The sequence below is a fragment of the Bos javanicus genome, chromosome 18 (assembly GCF_032452875.1).
Source record: "Bos javanicus breed banteng chromosome 18, ARS-OSU_banteng_1.0, whole genome shotgun sequence".
NCBI classification, from domain to species: domain Eukaryota; kingdom Metazoa; phylum Chordata; class Mammalia; order Artiodactyla; family Bovidae; genus Bos; species Bos javanicus.
In genome coordinates this window covers 14,815,869-14,835,356 of record NC_083885.1, presented here as the reverse complement: position 1 = coordinate 14,835,356, position 19,488 = coordinate 14,815,869, and the positions used below count along the sequence as shown (strand labels likewise).

Sequence of the window (19,488 nt, the reverse complement as noted above, 5' to 3'; positions counted from 1 at the left end):
CATAGCTCCCGAGAGCCCCTGATTCCCGCGAGGCTCTTATCGAGTCCCTGAGGAGGTATGTGTGGCCAGTGCGGCTGGGGGCTAGCAGCACAGAGACCTGTGTGGTGTCACACGTGTGCTCTATTTATCTATAAAGTTGCCTTAAAATTAGTTGCTTAAAATGTGAAAAAGAAAATTTCTTTGATTCTGAATATCACAACTTCAAAAATACCATATGATGTCCCTTGTACGTAGAATCTAAAACATGGCCCAAATGAAACAGAAACAGGCTCACAAACAGAACAGACTTGTTGCCGGGAGGGGATCAAGGTGTAGAAGGGGAGGCATGGACCGGAAGTTTGGGATCCGCAGATGTACACTGTTACATAAAGGATGGATAAACAGTAAGATCCTACTATATAGCACAGGTAACTATTCAATATCCTGTGATAAATCAGAATAGAGAAGAATATGAAAAAGAATGTATCGATATATATAACTGGGTCATGTTGCTGTACAGCAGAAATTAACACGACATTGTAATTCAACTATATGTCAAAATTTTAAAAAAACAAGTTAGACTAAAGAATCAGATATTTCTATGAAGTTTAAGACAGAGAGCCATGCCACCCATCCTGCCACTTCACTTTCTTTCTGGAAGCAAGCATTTTCATCTCTTACCTGATTTTTTTATATTTTGCCCCAAATCTCCAAATAACTTTATTTCCGTACTTACCACTTTTTCTGGTTTAGTTTTCTGTCCTCCACCAACAAACATAGCTATCCTTCCTGTAATAGTTTTTAAAACCTCAGTATTTAGTGCTTGTTTTTAAGACTATCCAGACACTGTTCAGAGTTGTTCCTTTTGTTTTCTCTGGAGTTCATAATCATCTTTGTTTTATCGTAGTTTTCCTTGTACATATTTATATGCTTCCCTGCAAACTCAGCTGGGTGTCTAACTGTTCTCTTGTTCAGAATCGTTGAGTATCCCTGCAGTTATATTGTAGGGAAATCTCTTCTAGGCCTTCTAACCTGCTCCATTGCTACTTACTAGCTGTTTATGCCTTTAAGACGGCTGTCACCCTTGCATCTCCCTTCAGCATCACCTTGTGCTGTCCTCTGCCATGGCTTGTGCTGGCTTCTCTTTTCTATATCAAGATCCTCCTCTTTCTTGGTTTACTCCTTTGTGTTGGTGGAAAGCGTCCTATTGAAGCTTCTCACAAAAGGATGGATGGGAGGTAAATTTTTGACACTTTTTTTAGCCCGTCATTTGATAGGTAGTTTGGCTGGGTATAGAAATCTAAGTTGTAAATTATTTTCCCTCAAATTTTTGCATCACTTCCTTGACTTCTAATGTCCAGTGTTGCTGCTGAGATGTTAGAAACTTAAAATTTCTGACTCTTTGCATGGGATCTGTGTTCTTTCTGGAGGCCTGTAGTGTCTTTGTTCCCTGTGTTCTGAAGTTTTATAGCAGTGCATTTCACTGTAGATCTGATTTCATTTCTGGTGAAATGATGTAGCAAGGTGTAGAAGGGGAGGCATGGACTGGAGCAAGGTGTAGAAGCTTGCAGAAGCCCCATGTGGTGGGGCTTTTAATCTGGAAGTTCATATTCTTCAGTACTGAGGAATTTTCTTGGATATTTAAAACCCTTTTTTAAAATTTTATGAAAAATTTAAGACAGAAAAGCAGAATAGAATCTGTCACCCAGATTTAATAGTTATCAATAAATGACCAATCTTGTTTCATCTTTAGCCTTCAAATTCATTTACCCACTCAGTATTCTGGATGGTTTTGAAGCCAGTCCCAGACTCTGATTATTTTATCTTGGTTCATGTCATTGAAAGTTTCCTCTGTGTCTTTTTCCTTCTTGGAACTTCTCTTTTTTAGGTGTTATATTTCCTGAAGTGTCTTCTGACTTTTTCCTCTTTTGTCATATTTTGCATATCTGTTTCATTTTGTTTTCCCTCTCCTTTCTGGGAGATTTCTTAAAGTTTATCTGTAGGTACTTTTACTGAGTGTTTCATTTCTGCCATCAGATATTTCTTTGTACAGCAGTCCATTCCTTTTTTAATACAATCTGTTTTTGACTGTGCTGGGTCTTTGTTACTGTGTGAGGTTTTCTCTAGTTGCAGCAAGCAAGGGCCACTCTAGCTGTGGTGCACAGGATTCTCATTGTGGTGGCTTCTCTTGTGGAGCATGGGCTCTAAGGCACACACTCACCAGTTGTGAAGCACTGGCTGTTCCATGGCATGTGGGATTTTCCTGGACTAGTGATCAAACCCTTGTCTCCTGCATTGACAGGCAGATTCTTTACCACTGAGCCTCCAGGGAAACCCCCAGCAATCCATTCTTGTTTCATAGATGCAGTGCTATGTCTTATCTCTCTGAAGATGTTAATGAAAGCAATGACTCAGTTTCTTTTCTGTGGATTTCTCTGTTTCCTTGAGTTTGCTCTTTTTAATTGCACTGGTTTCTGACTTTGGGCTAAAGGCTGTACTGACCCCAGGGCAGAAGGCGGTGCCCCTCAGCTCCTAGTCTCCAGCCCCTGTGCACAGTCATACTCTAGACCGCAGCAGGTCTCTCTCTGTTCTGCTTGAGTCTTGTCATCACAGTTTGCAGCACAGTGTGTGTGGAGGGGAGTGTCCTGCAGACCATGCTGCTGTCATGTGTCTCATAACTGGGCCACTTGTGACTTCCACTCCTCTGAAGGTGACTCCGTGGCTCTTGTCTTTGGACTCGTCCTTGTGCCATGAGGGCATGCCACCTGGGTCCATGCCCTGTAGCTGCCCTGCATCATCACTGGACTTATATTTTGAGTGTCGTAAACATTAATTGGGTGTTTTTCTTAGCATTTCTCATTAAAAGTAATTAATTTCACCTTTAAAATGTGAGAATTACCAAAACTTGACTGAGAGAAGTGAACATCATTTCTAATCTCTCTGCCCAACAAAAACCATTGGCAGACGTTTATGTAGCATGTATTATTCAGTAGAGTCACGTGGTGTGGTGTTGTATAATCTGTTTATGTGTCGTATAGTTTACTGTATTGCATATTTGTGTTTTCTGATAGTTTCTGGAATTGTAACCTTGAGAATCAATTTAAATTGCAATGGACTATTTTACTGTTTGCTTCTGACCCAGAGCGGATAAAATTCCCCCAGCCCTGTACTCCGCCTACCGCCAAGCCTGCTCCACTGCCGGACAGAAGCAGCCAGAAGGTGTGGTCCTCATTTGTGCCCATCTCCGCTTCCCGAATCACGAGACGTTGTCGGTGGAGCCGTAGTCCCTCTGGTCTGGTCATGTCATGCTTGGTCTGGTCAGAGTTGTGGCTTCAGAGACTGACTGGCTCAGCCCCAGGATGGTTGTGACACCCGGAGGGCTGCCTGTGATATCAACCCTCTCAGGTCTCAGCCGGGAAGTACCTGCCGTACACTTCCTGAAGGAAGTGGTACCAAGTCCACTTGACGGTCATCTTTGTGTGCCCCACTGAGGTTGTAACGTGGTTTCTGTTGCCCATCTGATTCGAGCTTTACATTTAGGTGACCAGCCAGGCTGAGGTCATGGTGTTGGTTCTGCACCGTGTCCTACTGGGGGTCTGCCTCAGCTCTTTGTGATGTTGGTGGGGATCTTGCTGCTTCTAGGGGACAATGATGTAGACCTGGGCCAAGAATGCATCAGACCTGGAGCAGCCGGGGACACTGTCCCTACCCCACCCCCCAGGAGCAAGGTGCCATCTGCACAGGGCCTGGTCTATCAGTGTTGAGATGGTGCTGCTGTTTGCTGGTCAAAGCCTCTGCTGCCTGCTGGCCAGTTAGGCTGACTGACTGCCTGCAACTCTGTTCTCTGATTCTGTCTGGCAGAACACTCTCACAGAGTCTGCCACAGGTTCTGATGGCCAAGGGGACCCACACCTGTTTGGACCCGTATCAGAACATCTCATTGATGAGGTGCCAAGGGGCTGGAGGGCTGTGTCCACAGCCAAGAGCAGCCTTGCCTCTCTTCCTGATCTCTGGTCCTGCTTTTGGAAAAGGGCTTCTAGAACCTTTTAAATGTATGTTGAGGGCTGGTAATTCCCTCTAACATTTCATCTTAACATCCTATGGTAAAAAACAGTATCACAATGTTACTTAAAAGTTTAAGAAACATCATCATCAGTTTGACCATCATCTGTCCATAATTCATACCCCCAGCCCAGCCTCCCTCCACAAGCGTTTGGTCTTTTTTATTACGTATGTGCATTTTACACTTGGCGGCGATGATGTGCATAGAACCGTGGTTTTTTCCTAAACTTCCATGTGCTTGCTGTCTAGCCCAATTGTGAAAATCACCTCCCGCCTCTCAGATGCAGCCCAGGGAGGGGAGGTGGAGCCCAGCTGTGCAGAGGAGCCACTGGACCTGCTCATGGCTGCCCTGCAGGAGTTCAGGGCCTCTATGACGGACCCCACCCAGCATGACGGTGAGGAGGGGGCTGCAGGCAGGACTGTCCACAGTGGGTGTTTGTGGGTGGGAAGGCATGTCCCGTGCGCTCAAGTTCATGGCTGGTCCCTGAGCCACAGTGGTCATTGCGTTCCCTGAGCTCAGCATCTGTCACAAAGCCTGACCATGGCCTGGTGGGTGTGGAGGACGCAGCCTTGTTTCTGACATGCAGGCTGTCCCAAGCCTTGGCAGAAGGTGAACTTTCTCTCCTTGGCACTGGTGGGATAGGTGATGTAGAGGAGAAAGCCGTGTGCTGGGCTGGGTATGGCTTTCTTTCTGACCTCCACTGCCCGGCACCTCCAGCCCTCAGCACTGGGTCTCTGCTCCTGGGCTGTCTCCTCTGGGGGACCTGGAGAACCAGTCTGTGCAGTTCAGAGCACGCAGTGGCCACAAAATAAAGTGCTCAGTTCCAGTAGTTTTAGACTTTGTTATGCTAAAGGCAGAAACTAATATAAATAAGCCATGTTTTTAACTGCACAGGTCCATTCAGTATATGCAGATTATTTTCAGTAAATATACTTAATTTTTCAGAGGTAAATGACAATTTGAAAAAACTTGCAGATAAACCATGTAGCCTAGAGATATCAAAAAAATTAGGTATGTTGTGAACGCATATAATGTATGTACGTTCACATCTGACCTGCAGAGAACATGGAAGCCTGTGAGGAGTTAAAATTGAGGGTCAGAAGTGACACATGGTTTTCACAGTCCCAGCCTTGTGTGGTTAGCTCTACCGCAGCTGTGGTCACCCTGCGGGCCCAGGACATCCCCTTGTGGCCAGCATGGCCCTTCCTAACACTGCCCCTGCAGCCTGTGGTCCTGGGGGACACCAAGGCTGGGCCGAGGGGCTGCAGCAGGTGTCAGCGCCTGCAGAGGTGGCAGGCGATGCAAGTGGAGGGTGGTGTAGACACAGTGGGGGCAGGGACGCCCCTGCTCATGGCAGTCCCTCCCTCGTAGAGCTATCAGCTCAGGTGGCCATGGTCTCCGAGAGGCTCCACTCTGTCCTGGGCCTCAGCGAGGATGTCAGCAGTGACGAGGCGGCCCCGGTGCAGCTCAGCATCCAGGCCCCCAAGCTGCAGCCGCTGGAGCAGAGGGTGAGTGTGGGAGACCATGTGTGAGTGAGTTGAGGGTTTGGTATTGTCTGCGTGCAGACTCTGCATTTGGGACGAAGGTGTGGGCAGGTCTGCCGACCCTGTTCTCCACCAACACATCCCATCATGACCCCGGGGGACCTTCCTAGGGTCTGGGGGTTCCTATGACCTGGGAGTGGCAGCCTTCTCTCTGGGCAGCAGCCTGTTTCGTAGTCTCGTGAGCTTAGCCCTGATCCTGTGTCTCCGGGGTGTAAATGCTCTGACAAAACCTTTCCTCTCAGGTGGTGGACCTCCTGCTGACGTCTTTTTGTCAGAACCTCATGGCAGCCTCCAGTGTCGCCCCACCGGACAGGTAGAGGCTGGGTGGTCCCAGCGGGTGGTTGGAGCTGCCCGGAGGGTGGCCTGGTGCTCCTGATGAGAGGCCATCGGTCTTGGTCCAGCTCTGGGCCCTGGGCCACCCCCGATGTCCTGCTGCACTGGGGGAGGGCGGGGAGGGCTGGGGGCTGATGTACTACAGGCACGTGGGCAAGGCAGCCTCGCAGCAGGTGAGCCTGCTGTCTGGGGAGTGACTTGGCTCTTTCTGGGTCTGCGGTGCCTGCCTGCTCATCCATGGGCTCTGGAAGGGCTGGGAGGGCTGGGACTGCCACTGCCCTGTTCTCTATGGCTGTCCCCATAGGCAGGGCCCCTGGGCCACCCACTTCGTGAGGGCCCTGTGTGGACACAGGTTCCTGCCAGCCGTGCTCACCAGGCTCTGCCAGCTGCTCCATCACCAGGTAGGGCTGCCATTCCCTCCAGCTGGGAGTGGGTCCCCCACCCGGCCCCCCAGCACCGAACACCTTTTCTCTCTTAGGGCCCAAGCCTGAGTGCCTCACACGTGCTGGGCTTGGCTGCGCTGGCTGTTCACCTGGGTGAGTCCAGGTCTGAGCTCCCCAAGGTGCACGTGGGTCCTCCAGCCCCTGCCAGGGGCCTGCCCATCCCTGAGTTCATTGACAGCCTCCTGCCCTGCACAGCCCAGCAGGCCTCGGCCCTGTGTCTGAAGTAAGTACACCTTGTCAGTAGTAACATGTGTTCCTCAGACAGCACAGCACGGACAACACGTGTTCCACACTGTGCTGGTCCACACCTCCCGAAAGGAACCTTGTCTGGATGTATCTGGGCGCATGCTGGTATCTCTGGTTAGGACAGTGAAGTCATCCTGCCTTGCTCCCTGCCTTTGGAGACGCTGGCTCTGGGCTGCAGGTGTCCTTCTCTAGGCTGGGTGGCCAGCAGCTGGGTGGACCTGTCCCTCAGGTTCAGTTCTGGGGTCTCCCTGTGGTGAGCAGCTTTCTCTGGGGGACTCTTCTGCACGCATGGCTGTCCCGTCACTGCACACAAAGTGCCAGAACCTCTCCCAGGACCCAGCCGTTGCAGGGAGCCCAGCACCAGGCTTGGCAGGTGTGAGAGATGGCTGGGGTGAGAGTGGCCACCCTATGGCAGAGACCTGGGGCTTTCTGCAGCTGCTGACGTGAACAGACTGAAGTCAGGACAGAAGCCAGACTCTGGTGGGAGGGATGTTGGCAGGGGCAGGGTCTTGGCTTGCGGACTTAGCTGACGTCAGCAGACAGGGAGAGCCAAGCACAGGAGCAGCTCTCACTAATGAGGCCCCCGGGAATCAGGCCCTGTCCTCACTACCCAGACTCCCTGCTGGCCTCTAGCCTCTGCCCGACTCGTCTGAGCCACCATGGGTGGGCAGAGCTGAGGCTGCAACTGGACCCACTTCTCCCTGGCTTGGAGGTCCTTATAGGCAGGAACGGCAAACAATGTGTGGTCATGCTCATGAACCTCACGGAGCACGCCCTCCCCAACACGCTGGGGAAGCAAGCCCTTACGTGGAGTGCTTGCGTGTTTACATTTTCCAAGATGCATTACTAGGGGGTGGGGTGGGGGTCCTGGATGCCCTTGGTTCACTTCATGTGACTCATGCTGACTTCCACCCTGTATTTTGTGTGGATCCTGTTTCTGTGTTATAATTTCCGTTTTCTATTTTCAGATTTTCTACAGCAGCAATTTCTTATTCCTTGTGTAAGTTTTCCCAGTCACATGAGCTTCTGCACAGCTGTCTGTCTCCTGGCCTTATAAAAAAGGTGAGTCTTCTGGGTTCCTTTCTCGGCCGAGTTCCTGTTTTCTACGGGTCTCTGGCCCGAGGCTGTGTGGGCTCCATCTCGTGCTCAGCACCGCCTTGGTCTGTGGCGGGCTCTCTCCTGGGAGCCACCGCCTTCTGCCTTTTCTCACTGGCTGAGTTAAGAGAAGGGGGTGTAAGGTGAACCACAGATGTCCCTCCCGTTTATAAAATTGGCTCAGTAGTCATAAGTAGCGTCTTCCCAGGTAAAGAGGCACCCTATACTTCCTCTAAAGATAGCCCTGGAGACTGTGTGTTGGGATTCTGTGTCAAGGGTGGCAGGGCTGTCCGTTCCAGCGGGAGCCGGGGTTGCGGCACGTGCAGAGTTCCAGGGAGCCTGTCCCCTGGGCAGTGAGCCTGTCCCCTGGGCAGTGAGCCTGCTTCTCAGTTCCAGGCTTGGTGTTGGACTCCTGGGCCCTGCTGGGAGCTGCCTTGTCAGGAGCAGCCTGGGGGCTGGTACCACAGTTTCACAGTGTGGGATTGGAGCAGGTCAGGGGGAGTGGCTTCCCAGAAGAGGAAGCCCACCTCAGGTCCCAAGCTGCCATGGTCCTCTTGTGCTGCCTGTGACTCCGGCAGCACAGGGCAGGGGTTTCTGTCTCCTAAGGAAAGACAGGTGGCTTGTCCATCACCTGGGAGCATCTCACACAGACCCCAGTGCCAGCAAGCCTCAGGGGACGGCTGAGCACGGCTGCAGGACACAGCGGCCTCACATGTGCAGTCAGAGCTGCTGCCCCCTGAAGTGCCATCTGAAGAGCAGGGGCTCCCCACTGCCAGCCGAGCATGGCCAGCCTCACAGCACACACGCCACTGGCTTTTTTCAGTTCCAGTTCATCATGTTCAGATGGTTCCCAGAAGCTCGAGACCCCCCGTCTCAGGAGGACCCGGCCAGCCTACCCTGGAGGCCCCTGTGCCTGCCCTCCGTGGACTGGCGGAGAGCCGCGCTCTGCCTGTGGAAGCAAAGAGCCCTGAAGGAACTGCTCAAGCAGGAGGGGCTCCAGGTACGTCCTGCAGTCCCCTCCCTGGGACACCTGCTACACACAGTGTGAGGTTTTGAGGTTGGTCTCTGTGGACATGTGAGCTGCCCCAGAATTTAAAGACAGGGCAAGTGCTGTGCAGCTGCTGGAAGCTTCATGTTATATGCCCAATTCGGTGAGCTGAAACGAGTTATGCAGATGCCACGATCTGTCCAGAGCCAGGCAGCAATGTGGAGGATGCAGTTGAAGACCAGTTTGAAAAGTTTCAGTTAGCTTCACTTTCAGGGTTAAATGACTGGTTCTTGGGGCTTCATGCCAAGCTCCCTGTCTAACACTGGGAAGTGGCGAGAGGGTCTGAGACACAGGAGACCTCCAGCTGCCATGAGAGCCACATTCACAGCCCGCCCTGTGGCTCCTGTGCACCGTCCTTGGCATGGTGGTCACTTGAGCTTTTTCTCTCAGTTGACTTATAGAGACTGGTTACAACTGGAAATAGAAATTCAGCCTGAAGTTGATTCTCTTTCAGATACAGAAAGGTAAGTGCTTAAAGGATTTGCCCTTTAAAACGTTACACTGTTTTGTGTCATGATATCCTCAATTTAATGTTCAGCTTAACATACAGTCTGTTATAGTATAGTCTGTGAATATAATTTTATTCATTCTATTATTCAAGGAATACTTCCTGAGCTCCTGTGGTTTGGCAGATACTTCTAGAATGTTCTGGGAGCTAGGGATGTAGCGTGAACAAAACAGACGGGGCTCCCCGCCTGCGCTTCTGCCCCATTGGCCCTGAGTGGGCACTCCTACTGAGGGACTGCAGCCCGGAGGCAGGCAGGGAGATACAGCAGGGCTGTGGGAGCAGGTGCTGCCGGGTGAGGAACAAAGAGTCTAAACCCCAGAGGGCCATGGTCAGGGAGCCACAAAGATCTCAGCTGGTGTCAGCCAAGGAGGGGGAGGGTGGGCATGGCTTCACCAATTGCTGGCTTCAAGGCGTGGCAACAGGAGTGAGCAAATTGGGGTCTGAGCCCTGTGGGTCCCGGGGCCCCTGTGGGTCTCGGGGCGGGTGAACGAGATGGCTGAGCCATAAGGTATGCTGTTTGGGGCTCAGGTGTGTGCTGAGGGGCTTCGCAGCAGGGGTGGCTGTCCTCAGGCCGCCATCTGTGGTGTGGTCAGAGACGTTCCCGCACATGGAGATGTTGTGATGTGGTGTCAGATTCTGGTGGAACAAGTAGGCTTAGGGATGATGGCAAACAGGAGTGGGAGTGACGACAATGCCTCTGCAGCTCAGAGGGTGGGGGTGGAGGGGCTGGTGGGGCGCTCCCACCTATCAGCTTTGTGCCCGGCTTGCTTCCTGAGCACTTCCTTCCTATGCTCATGGGCCCGGGGCCTCCCTCCTCTCCAGCGTCCTGGTGTGCAGCTCCAGAGTACGCCTTCTTAGCTCTCCCTCAGGCCACTGTGCTGTCGGTGAGGAGTCAGGTTGGGGCCTCCTTTCTTACTCCTCACTGCAGTGCCCCCTTCCTCTTGTGGTCGTGGCCGAGGCCCTGCTCGGGTTCTGGTCTCCCTGTGGGGGCAGACTGCAGCACTGGTGGCTGCCAGTGCTGTGGTCTTAGCACTGTGGCGCCTGGTCCACATCTGGATGCTCTGCTGCTGGACCAGCCAGTACAGACGCCCCCTCTGCCCCCAGCTCAACAGCCGTGCACCTGCAGTCCCCAACCCCTCCAGCTGAGGCGGCCTCCCTAGGCACAGACACTGGCATTTGCATTGTAGGCAGGACTTCCAGCAGTGGGCCATCCACCAGCACTTCCTCCCCATGCCCTCTGCCACCGGTGGCTGCGATGGAGACCTGGAAGCTGCTTGCACCACCCTGGTCGACGTGCTCATGGACTTCTGCCAAAGGTTAGGAACGTTGGTGCCCAGAGGCATGGGTGTTTTGATTTTGGTAGCTCTAAGAATGTTTTTATTTCTCTCGGTCCACACATTTGGACATATCTGATAACAAGTTTGAATCTTCGCAGTGAAGGCAAGCTTCTGGTATCATCTTTTTCTCTGTGCATCACCTGGTCAGCAAACGTGAGGAGAATAAAAGGTCTAGTAGGTGGTGGGTGCCAGTGTCACCACCCACAGTGCAGGAAGTACCAGTGTGGACTGGCTGCCACAAGAGGCAGGCCTTCCCAGTCCCGTCTGGACTGTGCAGGCTGTGGGCGTCTGACACGGCCTGTTCAGTCTCATCGTCCTCCTGGTTGGGAACATATGCTGTGTCCAGGTGATATGTGGTGTTATCTTGTTATGGTTTTGATTTACTTTTCCCTGATGGCTCACAGTGTTGACCATTTATTTATCTTTTTTGGACAGATGTCTGATCAGATCCTTTGCCCGTTTACAATTGGGCTATTTGTTTGTTGAGTCTTAAGGGTTCTTTATATAGTCCAGATGCCAGGTCCCCTGAGACACGTGAATCACAGATGCTTTCTCCCATCCCTTAAAGTCATTGGTTCACTCCCTTAATAGAGTACTTTGATTCATATAAGTTTTACATTTTGAAGAAGCCATATTCATCTGTTTTTAGTTTTAGCTTTTGGGCCTTTGATCCATTTTGAGTTACTTTTTTTTCCCCTAAATTTATTTATTTGACTGCATCAGGTCTTAGTTGAGGCACACAGACTTTCCATGAGGCACACAGACTTTCCAGTTACAGCCCACAGGCTCAGTTGTGCCTCGGCATGTGGGATCTTAGTTTCTTGACTAGGCATGGAACCCACATCCCCTGCAAGGCAGATTCTTAACCACTGAACCACCAGGGAAGTCTGTTGAGTAAATTTTTTGTAAGATGTGAGGTAGAGATCCAGCCCCATTCTTTTGGATGTGAATGTCCAATTGCCCTTTTTGCTGAAAAGACTGTTCTTTCCCCATTGAATGGTCTTGTTACTCTTGTCAAAAGTCCACTCACCATATGTGTGAGAGTTTACTTCTGGACTCTCAACTCTGTTCTGCTTATTTTTACATCTATCCCTATGCCAGGACCACACTATTTTGATTACTATAGCTTTGTAATAAGTTTTAAAACTGGAAAATGTGGGAATTCTCTGGCAGTCCAGTGGTTAGGACTCCATGCTTTTACTGCTAAGGGCCTGGGTTCAATCCTTGGGTAACTGCTGCTGCTGCTAAGTCGCTTCAGTCATGTCTGACTCTGTGCGACCCCATAGACGGCAGCCCACCAGGCTCCCCCATCGCTGGGATTCTCCAGGCAAGAACACTGGAGTGGGTTGCCATTTCCTTCTCCAGTGCGTGAAAGTGAAGTCGCTCAGTTGTGTCCGACTCTTCGTGACCCCATGGACTGCAGCCTACCAGGCTCCTCCGTCCATGGGATTTTCCAGGCAAGAGTACTGGAGTGGGGTGCCATTGCCTTGGGTAACTACGGTCCCACAAACTGCACGGTGCAGCCAAAAAATAAACAAGGAAGTAAAATTGGAAGACATGGGTCCGCTAACTTTGTCCTTCTTTATCAAGATTGTTCTGGAGCCCTTGCAGCTCCATCTGGACTTTTAGGATCAGCTTATCAATTTGTACAAAATGAGCTGGGATTCTGATAATGACTGCACTGTATCTGTATATCAGTTTGGGTCCTTCCATTTGTTTAGGTCATCTTTGATATTTTTCAACAGTGTTTTATAGTTTTCAGTGTGCAAGTCTTGCATCTCCTTGATTAAATTTATTCTGCAGTATTTTTCTTTTTTTAGCACCATTGTAAATGGGATCATTGCTTTAATTTCACTTATTTGCTCAGATGGCTTTTTATTGTTAATTTTTTATGATTTTTCTATGTATAAGGTCTTGTCATCTGTGAATAGAGATGGTTTAACCTTTTCCTTTCCAATCCAAATGACTTTTATGTGCTGATTTATTTGCTGAGTTGTCCTGTCTAGAACTTTACAGTGCAATGCTCACTGGAGGCAGTAGGAACAGACACTTCGTCCTGGTCCTGGTCTTGGGAGAACAGTTTTCAGTCTGTCATCATTGAGTACAACGTGAACTGTGGGTTCTTCATAAATGCCCTTTGCCAGGTTGAGGAAGGTCCCTTTTACTCCTAGTTAGTTTATTTTTTTAGTCATGAGATGGTGTTGGACCTAATGTTTTATCTGTGTGGGTTTTGGTTTTCTATTTTACTTATGTTTATTGCATTAATTGATTTTTGCATATTAAGCCAACGTTGCATTCTTAGGATAAATCCCAGTTGGTTGTGTAATCATTTTGATGTGTCGCTGGAGCTGGTTGCTGGCTTTGTGCTGTTGCTGGGGCACTGTGCGTGCGCTGTGGTCCCTGGGTACTCCCTGGCCCTGTGACTACAGGCCATACTGGAGGCAGAAGAAGAGGTAGCCCAGCACAGATAGGAGACACTAAGGAGGCTTTCAGTGTGTTTTCATTTCAGTTCGAGGAGTCATCATCACTCAGAGAATTCTGATTTGGTTCTCAGTGGCTGCAAAGGAAATCGGGACATTTTTTCCAGATTGCAGGTGAGTTAGAAAATGCAAAACTCAGTGTGTCCACTGCATCGAAGCCATGTGCTATCATGATATTTATTGAGTATCCAGTGAGTCCAGATGCCTTTTCTAAGCAGAATGAAAGCCTGAGTCACAGACATGGTCACTCAGACCAGAGACCATGTGTTCTGTGAACTCATGTCACCATGAACGTCAAAGGAACACAAAAATGAAAGATGAAATACAGGAAGCATCTCCAGGCTTTAGGACATTTAAGATTTGAAAACAGGAAGTAAAAATATGGACTTCAGTAGTAACTTGGTTGCTACTCCCATTCTCTGCTCTTTAACTCTGGGTGCTGCGCTAGGAGGTCAGACTCTTGAGAACTGATATAAATAACCCTCCACTTGGCTGAGTATTTAGAGTTTGGAATACAGCCCCTTCTGTTTCCCGGGTCACTTGTCACTGAGGCAGGAATACTGAGAAGGGTGCAGAAGCCCTTCAGGTTCTCATCCTGCAGTGAAAAGTGCCTTTCTGTCAGCATGCTGCTGCCCAGATCTCCTGAGAGTGGGCTCTGGGGTCAGAGGGCAGACCAGGCCTGTCCTTCTCGCCGGCTGTACACTGGGAGTCTGTAACTGTGGACGTGCCGACACAGCTCTGTCTTATGGGATCTGGAATTCCCGCTATCTCTCTTTAAAAGTGCCTGAATTTAGAAAATGTGGAGGATGAAAGGGAGATCCTAACACTCCACACAAAAGGGACGTGTGTCCTCTGCGTCCATCGTAACGGGAAGTGGAAGAAAGTACCCGGGAGGGCGGCCGCGGCAGGAGTCGTGGGGTTAGAGGTCGCGTGTGACAGAACGATAAGGAGACGGGTGCTCTTCATCTGCTGCCGTCTCCAGGAGATGGCTGCTGACCTGGAGCAGGGCCCTGCGCCCCTCGGCCACGCTGCTCCCCACGGACACTTTCTCTTTGGAGTTTTCCGCAGACGCCTCCAGGCCCTGACTCACGGGTGGGACATGGCCAGCCGCCTCCAGAGACAGCGGGAGCTGCTCACCTGCAAACGGTAACACGGTCGTGTCCCAGGGTCTCTCCCCACTTTGGCTTCTCTTCCCTCTAGTTGCGGGTCTCTGGGCTGGCCTCTCCCCGGGAGTCCCCTGGAGAGCAGGGTCTGGGCCCAGGATCCCTTGAGTTCAAAGGCTTCACATCGAATGTGGGCTCAGGGGTCCTCACAGCAGCTTCATCACAACTGAGCTGTGAATTGACATCCTTCCCAGGCTAGTGAGCTCGTTGGTTCGCACACTGCTCCCACCCTGGGTCATCATGAAACTGCATGGCTGCTTTGGGGAAGCACAGTGGTGTCTGTGGACCCAGCAGCACAGGAGCCCAGGCCCTCCAGGGAGGGATGGGCCACAGACTAGGGCCAGTTCCCAACAGGCTGGGAGGGTGGCTGCTGCTCCAAGCATTGCTCTCGGGGGTGACTGTCCACACCTCTGTCCTCCCAGCACTCTCCTCGGCCTGCCCCCCTCCATGCTGGTCAGCAGCCCCCGTGCGGAGCAGCCAGCCGCCCCCAGCTGCACTGATTTCTTCCACTTGGTCAACTCAGAGTTGGTAGGTGTGGAGCGAGCAAGGTCAGGTGCGGGGCTGGGGGCCATGTGGGCACCGTAGACTAGTTCTGGGGAAAGTTCAGGAGTGCATCTGTGGTGACATGGAGCCAGCGGCCTCGGTATAAGTCCCACCTGCAGCAGGTCACTGAGGATAGGCTGTGGCACTTGGAGCCACAGGGAGTCCTTCACCCTGTTGGACACTGGCGGCAAGGCCAGAGACTGGGGCCAGTGCTCTCTCTGGAACACGACTCCTTCACAGAAGCTTCCCCAGGTTAGCAGTTTGGGCCCCAGAAGTGCTGACCGACCTGCCCGCTTCACCTCTGGGCACAAAAGCCAGACAGTGCCCACACCTGGCTCTTCAGGTTCCAAAGGGTGCCCTCCCTTACTTGTGCACAGTCAGGGACAGGGAGGTGCTGTGCCCACCGCAGGAGGCTTTGTAAAATTGCACCATGTGGTTGGAGGTTGATCTGAGGTTCTGGTCATCTGTGTGGAGCTTATAGGGTAACTGGGGAGCAACAGAAATGAGGTGAGATTTTCTGTTCAAGTTCGTTCTGGAGGCTGTTCCCCCTCAAGCTCTGAGAACGGCCTGTGAAAGCAGCCAGGTGCTGGGGGAGGAGGGACAGCACATGGCCGCCCACCCCCGTCCACCGCCTTCCTTCCTCACCAGCCTCTACTGTCTTGCAGAGGAACTTCTCCCATGATGGTGCCCTCACCCACGACATCACCGCCCACTTCTTCAGGGTAATTCCAGTTCCCTCCACCCCTCCCGTGTCACTGCTCAGACCTCTGGCCTGGCCCTTGTGTATACAATGGTTCCCAGGGTCCACATGCAAACCCAGTGGTGGGCATCTCCTCCCCCAGGGGCTCCTCAACACCTGTGCACGAAGCAGAGACCCATCCCTGGCAGCCGACTTGGCCCTGACCGCCTGCCAGACCCAGTGCCCCCTGCTGCTCACCTCTGCTCTGGTAGGCCTGCCATCTTCTTGCGGGAGCTCCCAGGCCTGGTGAGGTGCCATGAGGGTCAGTGTGGCTGGGGCTGCACGTCCATCTAGGGCTTCCTGGCTGTGTGATCCCAGGCACAGTGGGTGTTAAGTCAGGAGAAGATGGCCGGGAGCAGTGGGGAGAGAACTGGAGTGGGAGGACAGGGTTACAGGAGTCCATCCGTACCAGAGCAAGCGACAGGAGTCGTTCACACTGTGTGCTCTGGGCTGGAGCTGCCGGCTCGGCCCCTGCAGCCCGGCCTCTGCATGGCGTTCCGAAGTTCCTCAGGAGGGGCTCCCTTGTGGGCTTTCTCACCCCTTCTCGTTTTGTCAGGAGGGAGGGCACAGCCCCATTCTTTCAGAGCAGCATGTCCTATGCCGAGCTCCCTGGATAACCGTGCGTCCTCTGAGGATGAGTTGTGTTGGGCCGTAGATGAGACACTGTCCTTGTGGTTAGGAAGCACTAGATGAGCAGAGCCAGGCTTGGGGGGGTGGGTGTCAGCCAGCAGGTGGACGTGTCCTGCCCAGATGGTCAGGGTCACTGAGGTCTCCAAAGAGCCCTGGTGGTGGGGAATGACTGTCGGTGCCCGTTCTCTCCCATGAGCTGTGGTGGTCGAGCCTGGAGCCCGAGCTGCACTGCCGGTGGAGGAGGTGGTCCCAGAGCCCGCTCCCTGCAGAGCTGCGGAAGCTGCAGGAGGCCCACCTCTTCGCTGAGAGGTGAGTATGGGCGCACGCTCTTGTTGACCTGCCCAGCATCTCGGGAGCTGGAGAGGCCTCTGGACAGTCCCTGCAAGGTGCAGTGTTTACCTACCCGTCTCCTCTTACTTCCCAGTGGGTGCCCTCCTAACGGTCACAGAGAAGATCGCTGGCCCTCTCCAGCCTCCTTACATTTTCCTCTGTGACCATTTCCATCCCTCAGGCACCCACAAAGAGTTAGGGATGCCGGAAACCTCAGAAAACAAGGAAAGCCAGTCTGCCCACTGACTCTAATCATATAGAGAGCAGGAGTTTCTTAAATCACTGCACTTATTGTTTTTCACTTTTGTCCATTTTAACCTGCTGAAGGACCTTGAACATCACAGTGCAATTGGGGCAGGGGTTGTGTGGGAGGCCGGTGTAGACTCTGGGGAATCGGGGGAAGGGGGTCGGGGCAAGGGCTCCAGGCGACCCTGCGTTCCACACCCTCCTGACAAAGCTGAGACCCCCTGCAAGCTGCACCGCTTCCTGTGTCCAGGGCATAGGGCCAGTCTGTGCAGAGCCAGGTTGGGGGCAGGGGTTCCTGTGGTAATACACTCCTCTTGTCTGTGCAGCGTGTCCTCCCCCCTCACACCGTCCCCCGCACCTGGCCCGTCCTGGCTCTGCGCGGCTGCCCTGCACTTTGCGATTCAACGGGCCAGGAAGGAGAGCTTCCGGCAGGAGCTGGGGAAGCTGGATGGCCAAGGAGAGGAGGCAAGGATGAGACCCTCTTCCTTGAGGGTCACCTTCTCTCAGGGTTCATCTAACACACTGTGCTTTTCCAGGACACACAAGTGTTTGGGGTCCTTGTGACTTTATTTGGAAGCAAACCTTCCTGGGTGTACAGGTTTGATAAGACTTACTTTCAGGTTAACTCTCAACTGCTTTTATTTGACCGTTTATCCTCCCCATAATCCCTAGGAGGGGGCAGTTAGGGCTGGCTGGCACTCATCAAGGTACCTATACCCCATTCAGCTGCTCGCTGAGACCAGGGCTGGATGGAGGAGGGCTGCTCGGAGGGCAGGCTGATGTCCCCACTGGGAGCTGCCATGGTGCACCCAGCTGAACCCGATTCTCTAAAACCCAGAGCTCCCCAGAAGCTCAGGCTGTATACACCTGCCTGACAACAACTGCTGAGCTGTGTGGGGTTTGAGTGATTAGAATTTCAAGTAACAGAGTCCCAGGGAGCATCTGTTCTTAGACTTTTCAGGCTGTTTTTGTTGGAAGGCTTTTAGTGGCTCCGTATCTTCCAGACCACTGTCCCCTGACAGACCCACAGAGATGGGCGCCAAGCAGTAATTGTTTATAACCCATTAAATTCTCTAAAAGCGATTGGAAATTTTATTCCTGTGAAGATTCCCCTAAAGATTTCTAACCTAGGCCTATAAACACTCAATTAGTGAGGAATGTTTTTTACTTATAGTTACTCTCAGGGACAGAATACAGGTAGTCTAATGTTGTAAGCGGATGTGTTTTCATTTGTAGCTGTTCGTTTCCCTGTTTTTCTTTTCCTTGATGGGCCTGCTCTCTTCATATCTGACTCCACAGGTAAGTCAGACCCTCTCCCACATTGGACAGGGTGGCGAGCCCCTGCCCCCAGGGCGCTTGAAACCATGGATCCCCATTTCCCCGCAGACCTCCTAAGTTGGGTCTCTTGAGCAGGGGAGGTGTGGTACCTTTGGGGCAAAAACTTTCTCAGGAGAGAAAACCCCAGGCCATGGGCCTGCCCTGTGGGGTCTCCCTTCAGACCCTGTACCCTGAAGTCTGTGCAGGGCCCCAGGTAGACACCCCCTCCTTGCCCACTGTCACCTTTGAGTTCTCCTGTTTTTCTGTGGGTCACAGGCCATTGGTTCCCTGAGGGCTCTGGACATCTGTACGGACATCTTGGGGTGTCTGCAGAGGAGGAGGATTTCCTGGCTGCTGGTCTTTCAGCTGACGGAGGCGGGTGAGAGATCCAGAGGCTGCCAGCCATGTCTGTGCTGGCCCCCAGCCCTCTGGCGGGAGCAGGTCAGACTGCAGCCGACTCAGTCCTCTTCAGAAGGAACTTTCAAATGATTATGCAGGAGCCCTCCTTGGGGCTCACTTTAAAAACTCATTTTTGCAACTTTATGTTCTTGGTTAAGTATGCAGATTCACTTAATAATTTAGTGGAGCCCTGAGGATTTCAGAGACCCAGCCCCTACCCCCTAGTCTGTGGCGTGAGGTTGCCACCTCTGGGTCAGCAGGCACACAACTCCTGGAGACCCTGACACTATGGGAGGACCCCACGCTGCTGACAAGCCTCTTGGTTTTGCAGATGTCCCCCTGGGGCGCACCCTCCTTGGCCTGGCCCCCGACCACCAGGTCAGGCTGCTGCCGGTCGCCTTCTACAGGTAACCCTCAGGGCCTGGAGGTCAGGGGAGAGAGAGCAGGGGTCCTTCAAGACAGAGAGGCTGCGCCCCTGCTGCCTGCCACCAGCCCCAGTCAGACGTGTGAGGTCGTCACCTGACACCTGTGTCTGCCTTCAGCCTCCTTCCCTACTTTGACGAGGATGCCCTCCTCACAGAAGATGCCTTCCTGCACGTTGCTCTCAACATGTACCTGAAGCTTGTTGGCCTCTTTGTGGCCGGGGAGACCGGTGCAGTCTGGACTGTGGCCCATGATAGGGAGCTCCCAACTCAGGCAGGTGCAGGGCCAGGCCCCATCTCCAGACAGACCAGGGTGATGCTCCTGGCACAGTTCACAGCTGTGGGCACCCTGACCTTGGCACTGCCCATCTTCTTTCTAGGGTGACCCCGTAAGCCTGATAACAAATGCCCGTCTGTTTCTGCTGCAATTGATACCTCGGTGCCCAGAAAGGAGCTTCTTGCACGTGGCAGAGGTAACCCCCAGGTGCTCACCACGGTGTCTGTGTTTAGGTCCATGTCACCGTGTGACGTGAGGATGCTGGACGCCTTGGGGAAAGCTGGCATCCAGCATCCAGGCCCGGGAGGGACGGGGGCAGAATGGGCCCAGCGTGTGGGCTTTGTTG

At 52.5% G+C, this 19,488-nt stretch overlaps 1 protein-coding gene across 6 annotated transcripts in view; it reads left to right on the top strand.

The window, feature by feature from the left end:
- The window catches only part of FANCA (FA complementation group A), a 39,294-nt gene that overhangs the window by 17,931 nt on the left and 1,875 nt on the right, over window positions 1-19,488 (top strand). For 2 of the 6 annotated variants that reach the window (XM_061387042.1, XM_061387040.1), the window contains exons 20-42: window positions 6-55; window positions 3,122-3,198; window positions 4,323-4,436; window positions 5,414-5,550; window positions 5,829-5,899; window positions 6,224-6,320; window positions 6,398-6,585; window positions 7,577-7,670; window positions 8,527-8,703; window positions 9,142-9,215; window positions 10,447-10,575; window positions 13,106-13,190; window positions 14,059-14,222; window positions 14,662-14,767; window positions 15,448-15,504; window positions 15,625-15,729; window positions 16,348-16,460; window positions 17,054-17,192; window positions 17,964-18,026; window positions 18,321-18,423; window positions 18,775-18,850; window positions 18,986-19,139; window positions 19,246-19,338. In XM_061387042.1, the coding sequence (XP_061243026.1) occupies window positions 6-55; window positions 3,122-3,198; window positions 4,323-4,436; window positions 5,414-5,550; window positions 5,829-5,899; window positions 6,224-6,320; window positions 6,398-6,585; window positions 7,577-7,670; window positions 8,527-8,703; window positions 9,142-9,215; window positions 10,447-10,575; window positions 13,106-13,190; window positions 14,059-14,222; window positions 14,662-14,767; window positions 15,448-15,504; window positions 15,625-15,729; window positions 16,348-16,460; window positions 17,054-17,192; window positions 17,964-18,026; window positions 18,321-18,423; window positions 18,775-18,850; window positions 18,986-19,139; window positions 19,246-19,338 (2,466 nt within the window). Of the gene's footprint in view, window positions 1-5; window positions 56-3,121; window positions 3,199-4,322; window positions 4,437-5,413; window positions 5,551-5,828; window positions 5,900-6,223; window positions 6,321-6,397; window positions 6,586-7,576; window positions 7,671-8,526; window positions 8,704-9,141; window positions 9,216-10,446; window positions 10,576-13,105; window positions 13,191-14,058; window positions 14,223-14,661; window positions 14,768-15,447; window positions 15,505-15,624; window positions 15,730-16,347; window positions 16,461-17,053; window positions 17,193-17,963; window positions 18,027-18,320; window positions 18,424-18,774; window positions 19,140-19,245; window positions 19,350-19,488 lie in introns of those variants that run through there. The other 4 variants (XM_061387043.1, XM_061387046.1, XM_061387044.1 and 1 more) reach the window with 4 other exon arrangements.